This window comes from Poecile atricapillus, chromosome 3, assembly GCF_030490865.1.
Source record: "Poecile atricapillus isolate bPoeAtr1 chromosome 3, bPoeAtr1.hap1, whole genome shotgun sequence".
Classification (NCBI taxonomy): Eukaryota; Metazoa; Chordata; class Aves; order Passeriformes; family Paridae; genus Poecile; species Poecile atricapillus.
In genome coordinates this window covers 48,959,327-48,974,541 of record NC_081251.1, presented here as the reverse complement: position 1 = coordinate 48,974,541, position 15,215 = coordinate 48,959,327, and the positions used below count along the sequence as shown (strand labels likewise).

Here is a 15,215-nt window from a genome sequence, read left to right as displayed (position 1 = left end):
AGTAAGTTTCCAGCCTTGTAAGGGGGAAACAAACGGAGTGTTTAAGTGTTTTTACTCATAATCTAGTAGCCAGTGGAAAGCAGAAATACCTTTCTGGCTGGAGAATCTGCTCTGGCTGGGCTGTTGGAGCTGCTGTGCAGGCTGCTGCTCCATTTGTGCAGCTACCATTTTGTGTCTTGCAACCTCTAATTTGCAGAAGGGGATGGAAGCCATCACATCATTTTGAAGTGGCTGTGATGGTTTCTCACCCCTGTGCAAGTACTTAAAGTCGTTATGGCCATGTGTGAGAGAGCCACGTGTGCGCTGCGGCAGCGGGAGTGGGAGGCATGAGGGATTTTTAGCGCAGTTCTGATTAAATCAGTTTAGCTGCAGTGGGGCAGAAGTTAAATGTGCTGCTTCAGATGTTTGCCCTTCTGTGAACTGTGACATCTGGACAGCTGTAAAACCTCTGTGGTCTTGCCATGGCTGCCAGAGAACGGCCGCGGGTACCCACTTCATGCTGGGAAGATTTGCCTTACACCTTTGTCCCATATTCAGGAAAATGATTGGTCATGCTGGCCACAGCACTAGCTAGTCCTGTAGACAGGAATCCCCAGCTTGCCCTGTAAAGATGCTAGCAAGCTTTTAGGGCTAGAAATCACCGAGTCTGTTTAACTTCCTGGATTCCGTCTTATTTTGGCCCTAATCCAGGCTCTGTTTTCCAGTTAAACATTTCTATTTATAATGCTTACCAAAAAACAGGATTTGTTTCTTGCACCAAAAACATTCAGAAGAAAATCTCCTTTATTTTTTTTTTTTCTCTTCTGTGACTCACCGAGGGGGTTTGATGTTCCACTTAGAATTGCAGAAAACAAAATTACAGGCAACTGGATTTATAATAGGATTTAGCCTTTCCCCTGGGGGTTCTGGATCAGCTATGTGCTTGCTGGAAGGGCTGGTTTCTGGCCAGTTGTTAACAATAGATGTCTGTGGCTACACCATTTTAGCCACCATTACACCATTACAGCTGACACTCTCCACAGAGGTAAGGTTCCTGTAGCTTGGCTATGTGCTTTTCCCCCTAAATCTGATGCCATGAGTCAGCTGAAATGCTATTTGCCTCCAGGCATGTGTACTGAAAGAGGCATATTTCGTTTTAAAAGTCAGTCACTTAAATGTACTGTAAAACTTGTCTTGCTCCTTCCATGACGCCGAGGAGCAGAAGCCTGCCCCATTCCTCGCTCCCTTCCCAGGCAAGTCAGAAGCTTCATCTTCCCATAAGATCCCTGTGGTGAAGCACGTGATTCTTCTACCTTCTTGCACAGAGGTGGCTTTATTTCTAAACCTGACTTTCTGAGAAACTGTGCTGTAAAACATTGAGTTTGTGTACAAAAGTGTGTTTTACACTTACTATGTTTTTGTTCCCTGTGGTGGCAAAAGGAAAGTTCAGATGTCACCTTTATGCTAGTGGCATCTCTGCTGAGTAACATATTATTATGCTTTGCTGTTGTTTACCTTGGCATGATTTAATGCATACTTAGTCTCAGAAGGAAAAACTTAAACTAGATTTTGGAATGCTGGTTCCTGGTGCCTGTCATCAGACAAATTTTCCTGGGAATTCCTTTAAGAATTGTTATTGCACTACCACAGATCTGAGACTCAGGTGAGCTGGAGAGCCCCATCAGCCTGGGGAAAGAGCAATCTCTGAAAATCCTGCGTCAACCTGCCTGCGTTTGTTTATTTAACTTCTCACTGGGGATGAAGAAGCCTTCCGTTCCCATGGAGAAGCCCTAGTCAGGAAACCTGCACTGAGCTCTTCAATTACTTCCCTATCAGTATTAAAGGTATTCATTTATTGAAGTTTTTGGTTGTTTTATATGTCTTAGGCTGAGCAGGTCAAGTTATGTTTTGTTTGAGACTGTATCAAAACCTCTCCTTGCACTGCTTTGAGACAAGTTATCTCCCTTTTCTCATTTTACTGCTCAGATATAAAATAAATTCAGAGAGCATTTTTCTTTTTTTTCAGAAACAAATTCTCTTTATTTTAAAATCCAGGCACATGTGCTTTATACTAACACCATAGGAGACTTGGTATTCATCTCTAGTTTTAAGAAAAATTGTGGCTTTCAGGGCTGTCTAACCAGACACAGTGATTTCAAGGAAACTTTACAACTTTGTCTTCCTGACAATGCTCAAACAGTTTTACAGGCACTTCAGCAATCTTTCTGTTGATGGCCTCTCACAACAGAATCCAAAAAATTTCAGAGATTTCCAAGGGTTAAAAAAACAAAGACGAGAGATAGAAATAAGGAAAAAAAAAGATGGTGTCATATTAAGTATGTCCAGCTCTCTACCAATTTTCTGCCATGTTCATTTCTTCTCCCTGGTTCTTCACACCACTTCCAACAGCTCTCCTCTTGCTACAACACCAACTGCCTCCTCATTTCTCCATTGCCAATCTCTACTCTGTAATAAGACCTGTATAATTTTCACAGATTCTTGAATAGAAGAGTTTTAAGTAAGAGGAACTCTACTTTTTGGGCAACTACTTCAGTTATATTTCCCAAGTTTTCCTGCAGCCACAGACTACAGTGGCACATGGACTCGTGCTTACAGCAGCTGTTATCCTCTTCTTTCTCTGCTCCTGTGAGGTCCTTCTGGCAGCAAGTGCTGGTGACAATCTTTGGCAAAGATGGGCATATGTATTTCTTCTGGTGAGCTTTATATTCAGGCTGTCCTTAGAATCTGACACCTTTCAATTAAAAAATACTGTTTCTCCACTGAGACACCAGTACCTAAGGACTTAGAAGACTTTCAGTCTGATTTCCCATAACAATTCAGTAAGTTTTCTTGAAAAAATCAAGAAAAAAATCCCCAATCTAAAAAAAACAGTTCCAAATTCATAACAATAGAAGTGTGAGGATACACAATATGGGTTTGCACCATAAATTAGTTAGAAATTATTTGCAGAAGATTACTTGATTCAGGCTAGACTTTCAAAGATGCTGTAATCAGGATTCTGAGATTTTAATCTGGGTATTTCTCTCCTTAATACAAATCATAGCAACGCCAAGAGCCAGATTTGCTGTGGAAGACATTGATGCTAAACAAAAAATTTCCAAATAAACTCAACTATTACTAACTGTTGCCATCTTAAGTCAAATATTTTCAGCCTATATTTTATGAGGAGAGTGGCACTTTCATTTTAATTCCTCATTCACCTTGCCTTAAAGGAAGTTCTTCTCTATTTTGTCGCCATTTCTTTTATGCTTCCCTTTCATTAAACCTATGCTTAATGCTAATTTGTTTACTTGTTTACTGCTTGCGAGCATAGTAGTCCACAAGAATGTAAAAATAACATTCTATGTAAAGGCAGGAAAAAAATATGCAGACAGAGGCTGGTATCTCTGAAATAAGGTGGAATAATGTTTGTGTCTGATTCTGACACAAAATATTTTAGCTGGTGAAGCCGTGAAGATACAGAGTGAGCTGTGGTGACACGAGTTAAGTGTCAATACATGTTACATCCATTCTGGTAATCGCCTAGGCCTAACAAAGTGAGTTCTTTGCCTTGGAAACAAGAAAATTAAGTTTCTGTTTATTGTTCTTTAAACTTTGAGGGAAGTTTATCCAAAAATCAAATCTGCCATCCTAGTGTGACAAAACTGCTGACTAAACAAATATTTGACATGTTTTTACATCTGCTAGCCTCTGTTAGTTACTGAGCTCTCCCTGTCCTAAAGTGCTGGAGAACAGGTCTTTGAACCTAAATCCACAGAGAAGAGGATTCCTGTTTGCTTAAGTAAGCGGGTAAAAATCACATATTTTCAGTTCATGCCTTGAGTTTTGCTCCACTTCTGGCTGAGGCTTTACTTATCAAAGATGACTGGTTGCTATACCTTTCCTACTCTGGGGAGGTTTTCCCAGGGAGGTGGAGAATGTGGGTTTGAATCCACTCCACCAGAGAAGGGAAATTCAAGCCAGTTTCCTTCCTTCTGCAGAAGAGCTCTGATGCTTGAGGTATTTGAGGTATTACAGTCTAAAGGAGGAAAAGGCATATAGGGAACCTTATGGCTGAAGAATGGTCAGACATTTTCAGGAATACAAAGTATGATAAAGGCTTTCTGAATTATCAGTCTGCATTTAGTTGCCTAAATCCCATTCAAGTCTCTCTTTGAGTATGATGATCTTTCTCTTTGGGACTCAGTGTTTCTCTGTCTCCAAGAACAGTTAGAGAGGGAGAATAAATTCCTCAGAGCCTGCAAAACATTGGTGTATGGTGATAACTTGGGCTGTCCAAGGTAACTTAATTGAAATACGGCTGAGGGTCTTGTTTGTGTCTTTCTTGGGGCTTATGGTAGCAACAGCATCAACTTACATAGGGAGAGTACCTAAAATGTCCTCAAAAATGTAGAATGTAACTTGGGATGAGCTATTACATTTATTACATACATTACATACACTGTTACATTTCTCCTGAAGGCTGTGGGCAGTGCATGGAAAAAGCCAACAGCACTTTGTGAAAGGTAATGGTGGTCAGAAGACTTACAGAGAAGGCTGCATCACTCACCTGTTCCAGCTGGACTAGAGAAATAAGTGAAACACAAGCCTACACAGGAGTCTGCTTTAATCCATCACTCTATTTTATGAAGCATTTCACACAGCATTTTCACCAATTAGCATTTGATAGCAGTTTAAGTAAGGGCCACAGGGTTATTTAAGGAAAAAGCTGACAACCTATTTCATCGTCACTGAGTCCTCATTTGGCAGCAGTGCTCTTGGAGGGCTTGGGTAGTACCCAGCAGTTGCTGAACTATTTGAGGAAAATCGTGTAAATCTATAATCCAGTGGTAAATCTGCAAGACAGAAACATACCACATCTGATTAGCAACACAGCCTGTATCACATAAAAAATAAGCTTGTGGTGAATAGCAGTAATTTTTAAAACTGAGCTGTTTGCTCACCGGCATCAGAATTCAATCAGATTGCATGATTACACATTTATTTGACACCTTCATCTGTTCAAGGGATTGGCTTTCAGAGTTTATTCAACTGCAGTAAAGGATATTCAGTTCCTTGATTGCTGAATTAATGCTAGTCAGAGAAAATTATTCAACTAATGCTTAAATACTAATCAAAAATCTTCATTGAACCTAGATGCAGTTTTTCTCCCAATACACCTTCAAGTTAATTCTTCAGTTTGTCATCCTTCTCTTTTATCTCAGCAAGAGGCTGGTAAGAGGGCTATGTTTAAAATAAAGAATCAGCTCCTTTTTTGTTTTTCATGGCTATTGAAGCAAGATTCCCAAAAGGCACCCACTCTTAGACCTTCTTGCAGTCTAGTGTTAACAACATCATTTTTTATCAAGCGTTCTTAGAAATCTGCACTTGTAACTTGATGTACTCATCACTTCCAGTCCGTAAAGAACACTGAATGCATTAAAATAGCTCTGAACAGTCAAGGCTTTCTTTTCTGTAACTTTTCAAAAAGTCTCTGCTGCCAACAGTGACCCGCCCACCCTCACAGCCAGAAAACTGATACTTCCCCTGCTCACCTCATATTCAAAGTTCAAGAAACCAAATTAAAAAAAATGTATAAATAAAACTTAGTTCAAGAAACAATCCCTTTCCAGTAAATTAAAAGAAAAAGCAACCTCCCCCCCAGACAGGGTTATCTCTTTTGCAGGTTGTCTGTTTAGAACCAAAGTAAAGCACAAAAGCTATTACTCAGCTCATCTGTACAACAACTTATGAATTGTAATTTTTTTTTTTTTTTTTAATCTGGAGTAAATTTTGGGAAATTACATCCTGTCACTACATGCTGCAATTTTTTCTTCCCCCACTCAACAGCTTCTGTGAAACAGAACCACTCAATTTTAGTGGCTTCGGCAAAAACAACAGGAAATCCAATTCTGCCTCACAAGTGAATCGCAGGCAGGCACCAGGACAGCATCCAGGTCTGCAGCTTTAAACATAATACAGCAAGCAAATGAGTACTTAGGTCAAGCTGAAAAGTCAGATAGAGGCTGGAATAAAGTAGGAATAGGAGGAAAGTTAATTGGAAGAGAATTATTTAAGTGGGTGATTTTAGCTTGTCAAAGAAGTTAATTTTCTCATTTTGTCTGAGTCAGGGAAATCTCTGGAGCTCATTGTGAGCATGGCAGAACAGGCAGATGTTTTCGTAGTGTGCAGAAGGCACAGTGGATTTACTGGCTGCTGAGACTATTTATGACACTCAGTTTAACACAAAGGTTTCAAAAATTACAAAATAAATTGAAAAAGAAAGCAAATATTTCCAAGTATCTTTATGAGCTATAAAAATCAAATGTCATACAGTTATTTTTATAAAAAAGCTTTTACTAGCTTAATAGTCTAGCAGTGTGGAGGTTCCCAAGAGCAGTTCAATCAAAGAGCAGCACTAATGGAGCAGACTTGCTACAGAGTTGCTTATTGCTGAGAAGGAGAATCAGCTGGATCAAAATGATAATTTCATTGGTATTTCTTGGTAAACTAATTTTAAAGAATCAGCTTAAACAGACAAACCATTCTATACACGATGCAAAAAGCTCCAAAAGAGAATAATCACACTTTTATATATTCACACCCCAGTCTATCAAGTTAAATGTTGCTTTTATCTCAGCAATCTGACTTTGGAAGATGACTAGAAAATATCCATTTTGCAAAAGTATAAAAAAAAAAAAACAACAAACCCTACAGTACTTGATAATAAAGCCAATCTTGGTGAAAAAAAAATTGAAAAAAATAGCTGCTTATTTCTAAGTTGTTGGTTCCATAGTTTTCTTGTTTTTTCTTCCCTAGTGTTTTTTCCCCAGTAAATTCTTTAGGGTTTGCTGTTGTGCATGCTCACAGCTGCTGCTGTGGTGGTAGACCTTCGCATCTTGGCACCCACATTTCACCTAACCCTGACGGAGAGTCATAAACGGGGCAGGGGGCAGATATGAGGTCCTCTCTGAAACACAGTTTGACAGCAAGGCTCTAACGAGTCCTAATCTACACACTACAATAACAAATTCAACACAAAACTCATCCAATATTGCCACTACCCTAAAAAACCCTAAATAAACTTGAACAAATGAAACAGCCTGAGACTGGAAGAAGGAATAGCTGACTCTACCCAATTTATTGACAATCACAGTCCCAGAATTTTTTTATCATTCTTAGGTAATTCCACCCAGAATAAATTTTTTTTAACCCAAGACAAAGAGGATATTCCCTTTAAGAGCAAAAGGCTCCCAGAAATCAGACATGAAGGGTCCCAAGAAGGTCCCAGAGGAGTTTAGAAGGTCCTAGATTGACAGAAATGCCAGTTATTAGATGTATCACGCTGAGCTCCTGTCCCACTTCTTTCTTTGCTCCCACACCAGCCTGAGTGTGAGTGATGAATACTGCTTTCCTTTATGGTGACCACTGAGTGTTATTAGCATTTCCCAATGGTTTGGGCAAGCCTCACAGGCTATATGGCTTCACCTGAGCTCAGAAGAGCTCCTGCCCTGCCCTGCCTCCCTTATGCCCTGGTGTGAACAAAATAACAATGATGACATTTGAACAGTAGTTACTGTCAGTTACTGTGTTCCATTTATCCAGATCCAGGTATTAAGTGACATTAAGGACAACATTGTGTTCTGATGCTTAAGTATACTCATAGCCATGCATGTACTTAGGAGTTATGGATGGATTTTTATCATATTTCCAAAGCTGACAACATCACACTGTCTCCTGTGCGGTACACTTACTGTAGGCCAGCTAAATGAATGCCACAAGCTTTTATCAGAGGAAGACTTGGAGTTCCACCCACAAGCAAAGAAGAGAAACCACAAGAAGAAGGGAAAATGTAATATTCTCAATGAGTGATCAGGAAAGTATTTGAGTAACTGAATGGAAGACAATTTTAATTTAATCCAGACACAGGCCTGCTTGATAAACTTACTACTCTAATTTTTTAAAATTTGCTTAAACAAACCAATACATTAAACAAATAAAATCTTAACTAAGCACTTTAGATGGATGGCATTGTTTTTCAATTAAAAGCACAGTCCAAGACTGAAACAGATTTCTCCCAAAATACACAGCAGAAATGTCAGGAATAATTTTTCAGTATTGACCAACAAAAGCAAAGCCAACATTTTTTCATCATGACACCACAGCAGCATCCCTGGGACGAGTGAGAAGCTCGACAGAAAGCAGAACTTCCCCTCCCACCCTGAGGTCTGTTCCCTGCCAGTGAGCAGGGCTGGTGCCAGATGCTGCAGAAGCCTCCTAGTAAACAGCAGGGCTGTGTTCTTAAGTGAATCCAAATATATCCTCCTGATAATCACCAAGGAAAAGGCACAAGGAAGAGAACTAAAACCTTGTTAGTGATACCCAAGTTCGAAAAAAATCTTTAAACTGCTTAATTGTGGCAAATTTCAGAAAACACTGTCAGAGCTCTATCTTACATCTCATCATCCGGGTGAGGTAATTATAAGGGCAAACCATCAGCTAGTATAAATAATTCTTTTACAGGATTTTCCATAATGAACACTGGCTTATAAGCTTTATCATAAATCTTTCATTGCATTTCAAAGTCACTGCTGAAAGAAAACATTAATTTCTTAATGATAACAATTTCTAATAATTATTTCTTAGCAGGGGAGTAAGCACAATTGCTGCAGGGGAACTCACCAGTTTGACTGTGCCTTCAAGTGACCTGACTTGCCAGTCTGTGGGTAATCTGTAATAGGTGTTGCTTTCTCTTAAATAATAAATGTTTTTATCTTCTGACCCATCTCTATTTTGTAACAGTCAAAGCAGCACTTGCACTAAAAGCTCAGGATGTGAGAGAGCATACTAGAGGCAAAAAGAAAAACCCAAGGCCACAAGTAGATTTATCTGATAGCAGTTATTTTTAGAAAAACTTCTAAGGCTGATTTTCCTAAACCAGACGTCAGATGTTTGCTGTACTAAAGCAAAGCTCCCAAAAGAGTGAAGTCAGCATGAGAAAAGCATTCCTTCTGTCAATTACATGAAAGTCAGTGCTGCTGCCTGCATACTCCATAACTCAGAAGTTGGAGAGGAGGAGAGTCTCTGTGCAGTGTCGTATGGGAAAGGGGGGAGTCCTCAAAATATATGTTTGCTCCATAGGAGAAAGTGTCTGGGTTTGGATATAGTTGGTGATATGAGCCAGTGCAGTTTATCCCTGGGCACATAGGAATAAAGACTAAAACTACCCTCAGTCAAAGTGCAGGTTTGCTGCTTTACTTGCACTTACATAAGAGCTTTTGCCAACACAGGTGTATTGGTTGGAGATCATGCTTGTGGCACCGCCAGCAGACATTTGTGGCCTGACTTTGGCCTGAGCAAGTACTTCAGTGCCACTGAGGTTTGCTGCTGGTTACTTTTCTGTGGTATCTCCAAGTGCCATTGGAGAAAACCCAAGTGGCAAACTGCAGGGATATATGCAGCAGCAGCTTCAATACCAGTTTTGCAGATGAACAGGTGCCTGGGGAAATGGAATGACTGTCCCATCATGGCTACTGTGATTGCTTGTGGTGTGCAATTTTATTGTAATTATCTTGGGACTAACAAATCACATCATTTTGTGTCTATCCTATGGCCAAGGGACAGCTGACCCCTTCCTGAACAAAACAGCTGTGCACAAGGTGTGCACTAACTCGCAGCTGAGCCTGCAAGTGAGAGTCTGCAGTGAAGGACAACCTTAGAATGTCAGTGTCTCACATTTTTTGTTTTAGTTTAAACAGTGGTTTTTGAACGTTTTGTAAGAAAATAGCTCCATGTGATTCTTTGCTTGATCTGGAACAGATCAGAAGGAAATATTGGACTATAATATTTTTAAATACGTAGCTGAAGAGTTAATCTAAAAAAATTCTTGAGAGAATGCCGAGATCCTACCAGGATGTGTTAGTCTTTCAGATCTATTAATTAACTTCTGTGTGAATGACTCATTCTGGATCTTAGAGCAGGAGGAAGGGCTCCTGAAGTAGGTTCAAGAAGTTAGCCTGGAAACCAGCAATTGTTTGGGCTGACAGCCATTTCTGATTGTTAAAAAAAAAAAAAAGAGTTGCAATTTGAGACTGTGAAGGAGCTATATTAAGACAAATGCAGAGATGATACACCCCTTTACTTTCATTTTGAGGTAAACTCACCAAGATCAACCTTCCTCTCCAAACTCATGAAATGAGTTAATCTCATCATGTTCCCCTCTCTGGTAAAACAAATGTTTTCTTTCTCTTTCCCTGATTTTTCTCTGGAGGGGTGACAAACATTGTTTACCTTGAAATAAAAATCTCCACGCAGACACACATGAAGACAAGGCCTATATAGTTTTTTGTGCACGTGTGACCATCTTAATCCAGAGGGAATATGTTAGGCACCAATCCAGAGTATCCAATGGGAGGTTGCAGGTTATGTACAATTTCAACCTGGTCAGACAAGTATTTTCAATACTTGGTGATTTACCTATTTTCACTTGTTTTCACACTCAAAAATTATCAACACTTTGTATGACAATCAGGATTTATAAAGTGTCAATCTAAACCCACCCCATAAGCCTGTGATCCAGTCAAAATCCAATTACAGCTTTAATTACAGCCTGCAAATGAAATTATACTGCCTGAGTTGAAGGATAACTTTAAAGCAGAAATGACTGAGTGGTTCCCCCTTTCTTAATGAGTTGCTCATGAGTTCTCCCTTTAATCTTTTCGAGGTGGCTGTACTTTGACATCTCATAGAGCAGAATAACGATGGCAGGAACATTTCTGTCAGCTATTGGCTAGGAAGTAATCTTTTGGGTTCTGCATGATTTGACATGGTTTTCAGGGGCACAAGTCAATACACCTTTCTGGAGGAGGAAGTAAAGCCTCCAGTAAACTGTAATACACTGAATACTGTCCTTTCTACACTGAAAATTACTATCAAGTAGTAAAATTCTGTGGAAAATATGAGGTCTCAGATTATTTGGGAAGTAATTAGGTCCTGAAGACTTTTTATAAACTAGTCCTGATTTTTTGAACAATATTTTTTTTTATGGTTAAAATGCTGTTTATTGTTGGTTTCAGCTGTATTTTTCAGTTTTAAAAATAGATGCCTTATAGTTTTTGGTTGTGTTGGGCATGATTTTTCTTTTTTCTTCTAAAATGAGAATACTGAAACTAATTTCCTGGAACAGATGAATCAGATTTACATTATCTGATGCTTTTCAACTGACAGATAGATCAAGATGCTGTTTATACATTCAAAACACATATCTTCTCTCTATTCAGTTATCTTTGTTATCTTTTTTTTTTCCTTGTATGAAACCTCAGGGCCAGAAAACTTCAGAAACATTACTGTTTTGTATTTACACCAATTTTTCATCAGGTGTAAGAATACTTCTTTTGCATAAAAGGTTTAATTATAAAAATGACCTCTTCTAGCAGCAACTATTATTTGTAAGAGCTAATTCCCAAAGGAACTTAAATCCTCAAAGCATTTTGATAAACAGTCTTTAGATGCAATTGTTTAGATAGTCTTACACTGAAGTTGGCAAGTAAAAGCACAGTTGCAAGATAAGGTATTAAATATGAAAGGTTACTGCAATGCAGAATATAGATAGTTCTACGTTTTTTAAGTGAATTGTATATTATTATAGCAGTTGAGTAAGAGCACAGTTATCAGTCTGGTTACAGCAAGGACTAATTTAATTTTAAAAGGAGTTGGATTTCACTTTCAGTGATGTAATAGCAATGAAAAAACATAGAACTAAGGTGCAAAAATATGATGGACTTTGTTTTTGTTTCACTTAATTAAATAATTAAAAGCAATAATTAAAAGTGATGCTGTTCAGGATACAGAAATCAGTACATGGCTGATCAGTGTAGTATATGGCTGTAGTATATGGCTAATTAGTGGTTAGTGATCATCATCATCACTTGATTAGTGAAATTAATGTCTTCCATTATAACAATTGATTCCTCCAGAGGATTCACCTTTAAAATACATGTGGAAGATGGTGTGTGAAGTTTGCAATTTGTAGTTGATCTCTGCTGGGCAGACCTGTGTATCTGCGACCTGCACATTGCCAGTTCTGGAGCCCCCGCCACGGCTGCCTTGAGCTTTCCATTGTGCAGATAATTTGCAGCTCTAAGCAGAAACATGAACTTCTTTGTCATGGTTCACTGGCAATTTTATCATTATATTTATACAGCAAGCAGGCTGACGACTCAAACTCCCGCAGAAAGTGGCAGGGTACAGATCTGTAGGCATCTTTAAAGAGACAGCTTTGGTTAATTATAATGGAGATTTTTTCTCTTGTTCTAGCTAATTAAAATAACAATAAGGAATGAAGAAAAACTTAGCCATATGGACAAATCCTGATACGATTTCATATTGCGTGTAAGATTTAAAAAAAATCATGCATTATTCTCATGCGTGACACAAGCTTGGTTATCAAATCTCCAAAGTGTGAAATGAACTCTGTCTCCATAAAACATTTTCATTTGCACCAATTCTTCTCTGAAATTAAATTCTCTTGAGCTGTAGCATCACTCAATCTCCTTTTCTTGCTTGCAGTGGTTTTTAATCCCATGACAAACTTCACCATTCAGAGGTTATGAGACAAATTTAGAACATTAGATTAAGAATCTTGAAACTAGGGAAAAAAAAAAGTTTTTTATGTTCTTATTACAATTTTGAACCCACTTTTTTATCCTTTTCTTTGCAATGAAGAAAAAAAAACTTTACCAAAATCCCCCCCATAGCTCTAAAACTCTTTTTTGAAGTGTGACTTTTAAAAAAATACCAAACACAGTGAGATTGAATGGCAAAGCATTAGTTTGAAATATGTATATCATATTTTTGAATCAAAGAACTGTTAATCAAAAAACCTGTCTGAAATGGTATTTTTGAAATTATTGAAATTACTGTTGGAATACCTATCCAAGACAGGAAATACAATTATTAACATGGGGATCTGGTAATGTGATCACGTGGTCACAGAGTAGTGGTTGCTGTCCTTGAAGGTAAAGTACAGATTATTCAGGTAGGAAAGATAAGAGTAATCCTCCTCCAGTTGGCTCATACCTAACCTTCTGAAGTGGAGAAGGAAGTGGTTTACTGAAGTGGAAACTGTGGCTTATGCAGAATGTCATTTTTCAGAGACCCCTACACTTTTTAATTTCCATGTGGGAGCTCTAAAGTAACATTCCCACGGTAATGGATCCCAGTTTGGAAAATCTGTCTTATGATATCATTGTGCTTTAAAATGCTCAAAATCTGTAAGGGAGCTGTAAATGAGGAGAGACTCAACAGCAGAAAAGTGGAGAAACAGATGGATTTGTGAATGAGACATGTAGGATAGGAGTAGGGACATTGGCTTCTAGTATTTTATTAACCATGTACTGCCAGTATAACGTATATCTGATTTCCACTCCAAACTGATGGAAATACACAGAAGGTATTGTAGAAAGTCTCCTTTGGACAATTTTATCAATTAATTAACAATATTTATTTAACAATGAATGAAATATACTTTTTCATGCACAAAAACATGCCAGTTTCTCTTCAGGGACTCTCAGGAGAGTTGAGATGATGAACTGTGGAGCAGTAGTCTGCAACTCCAGTAATACCTTCCTTGCCAGGGGAGAGATTAGAGTTCAGAACTTCTAATGCATCTTTGAACTGGTATTGAGTAAATGAGTTACCAGTACTGAGTAGCGCTGAATAGTTTTTGGAATGATCTTTTGCAATGTGTCTTGAGAAGTAAACCAAGCTGTTCTTTATGCACAGATACTCACTGCAGCTAAAAAACAAGAATCAATCTTAAAGTCAGCAGTGCAGCCATCTGCCACATTTCACCAAATATTTTTGCAGATCACAAGCTGTTGGCATCCTGACTTGTACGTGGCACTTACTACTGCTCATGTAGGTGTACAAAAAGCCAGGTCAGACATTGATGATGGAGAAGTCCTTGTCAACCCCCAACTTACAGGAGGCTGCAGCACACCTCCAAGTGAGGTGGCAGCTTGTTGGGTTGGGTCAGGCTGAGTGAGGTGCTGCCAAGGCTGAGCCAGCCAGAGTTGAGCTCACACAGTCAGCAGAGCTCTGGCTGGGAGCTGGATTCATGTGGTCAGCATGGTGGCAGCTTGGCTGCATGCTTGGGCTCAGGGAACCTTGAAGAAAGGCCTGAGTTTTTGCAGCTTGGCAGTGGAAAGTCCTCTGCTGGTAATTAAAGCAGATGAATGGAAAAGCTGGAGAGCTTCAAATTCACATAACCCATTTCATTCTCTTCTAGCTAGTTATTCCCAAATTGTTGCAGCTAAGATATGACTTACAACTGTAGCCAAAAACGTCAGGGCTTGGCAAAGCAGGGGTTCTTACAGCTTGCTCTGACAGGAGTCAGACAAGGTATTCAAGAGGAGTCAGGAATTCCTTAACATCCATAATAATGAACATCTGCTCTTCCACACAAACAAACAAGAAATACCACTCTGTAAGAAAGTGGAGATGTTCTCATACCTTCAACTTTGAGTCTGCTCTCTGGTGCACAGCTGCAAGTTGAAAACATTATTTCTCCCCTGTCCTTTAGCACTGGGGTTTAACTTTTACAGACATGACCCGCTGCCCCAGCACTGGTTCAATGCAGTGAGGGACAGCACACCGTGCCCCTCCTAATAGAGAAACAGGCTTTGCAAGAGCTCCACTGCTGATGACCAGCAGCTATCCTACTGACTAACTGCCCAGATATGCCTTATGGGTTCACACCCTTTCATCTGTAGCTGGAAAGCTCTTCATCCATTTGTGGATAAGAGCCCTTGCTCATCCTTTAAAATGAGCTGTGGCTGGGCGGGAGCTGCCTGGGAGGCAGAATTTCAGACTGTGGCTGACCATTTTCTCTTGGCCAACACTTCCAAAGCAAGCCACAGTATGACCCTGGAATAGGTATTAGATGGGAGTTCTGTGAAAGTTATCTTTCTGTTGGCATGTTCCCTTGGTATGTTTGGGCTTTGTGCCTTTAGGTTGAAACAGACTTCAGAATGGCAAATATTGGAAGCATAAATAAATTGTGGCAGTCTATGACTGCTCTGTTCTGAGATATTCATACAATGTAAGTTTATGTGTAAAATATGGTTGCAAAGAAAAGCTCTATCATGTGTCCTGCTGTAGAAGTCACTGCTGGGCAAGCCTGAAATACTCTCTAGCAACAAACCTTTTATTCCTTGGTTTTATGCATGAAGCAGGCA

The 15,215-nt window shown here is 39.2% G+C and overlaps 1 protein-coding gene across 1 annotated transcript in view; it reads right to left on the bottom strand.

Annotated features, from left to right (window-relative positions):
• Positions 1-4,589: 4,589 nt before the first annotated feature.
• The window catches only part of NT5DC1 (5'-nucleotidase domain containing 1), a 125,426-nt gene continuing 114,800 nt past the window's right edge, over positions 4,590-15,215 (bottom strand). Inside the window, exon 12 of the mRNA XM_058836272.1 lies at positions 4,590-4,835. Coding sequence (XP_058692255.1) covers positions 4,717-4,835 — 119 coding nt within the window. The 3' untranslated portion in view covers positions 4,590-4,716. The remainder of the gene's footprint in view (positions 4,836-15,215) is intronic.